This window comes from Neopelma chrysocephalum, unplaced genomic scaffold, assembly GCF_003984885.1.
Source record: "Neopelma chrysocephalum unplaced genomic scaffold, ASM398488v2 Primary Assembly neopelma1_44, whole genome shotgun sequence".
In the NCBI taxonomy this organism is placed as follows: Eukaryota; Metazoa; Chordata; class Aves; order Passeriformes; family Pipridae; genus Neopelma; species Neopelma chrysocephalum.
The window spans coordinates 25954398-25954921 of NW_020897703.1; the positions used below are offsets into that span (position 1 = coordinate 25954398).

Genomic DNA, 524 nt, shown 5'->3' on the forward strand with positions numbered 1-524 from the left:
TTGCCCGCGTCCCCCCGCTCCCCTGGCGGGCCCCGCGGCCCCGGCGGCCCCGGCTCCCCGGGCGGCCCGCGGGGGCCCGGCTTGCCCGGCCGGCCCGGCTCCCCCTTGGGTCCCTGGACGAAGGGCGGCGGGGGGTTGGCGCCCAGGTCCTGCAGGGCCTCCACGGCGGCGGTGCTGCCGGGGCCGGGCGGCCGCCCGCCGCTGTACGGGTCGCAAATCATGCGGCAGGTGCCCATCATCTCGTAGTGGGCGCCGGTGTCGGCGGGCGCCTGCAGCAGCAGCAGGGGTACGGCGACCAGCAGCGCGACGGCCATGGCCAGGGCGAGCCCGGCGGCGGCCAGCAGCCGCCTCCTCCGCTGCCAGAGCCGGGCGGCGGCGGCGAGCAGGTCCTCCTTGCCGTGCGAGGCAATGGTGGCGCGGGGGGCCGGTCGCTCCCTGCGGGGGGACGGCAAGAAGAGGCGGTGAGACCCCGCCGCCGGCGCCTCCCCGCCCGGCCCCCGCCTCAGCCCGCCCGCCGGCCGGCC

The 524-nt window shown here is 81.5% G+C and overlaps 1 protein-coding gene across 1 annotated transcript in view; it reads left to right on the forward strand.

Annotated features, from left to right (window-relative positions):
• Positions 1 to 524, forward strand: part of C1QL2 (complement C1q like 2) — a 10530-nt gene that overhangs the window by 4481 nt on the left and 5525 nt on the right. The window contains exon 4 of the mRNA XM_027677907.1: positions 1 to 138. Within this exon, the coding sequence (XP_027533708.1) occupies positions 1 to 138 (138 nt within the window). The remainder of the gene's footprint in view (positions 139 to 524) is intronic.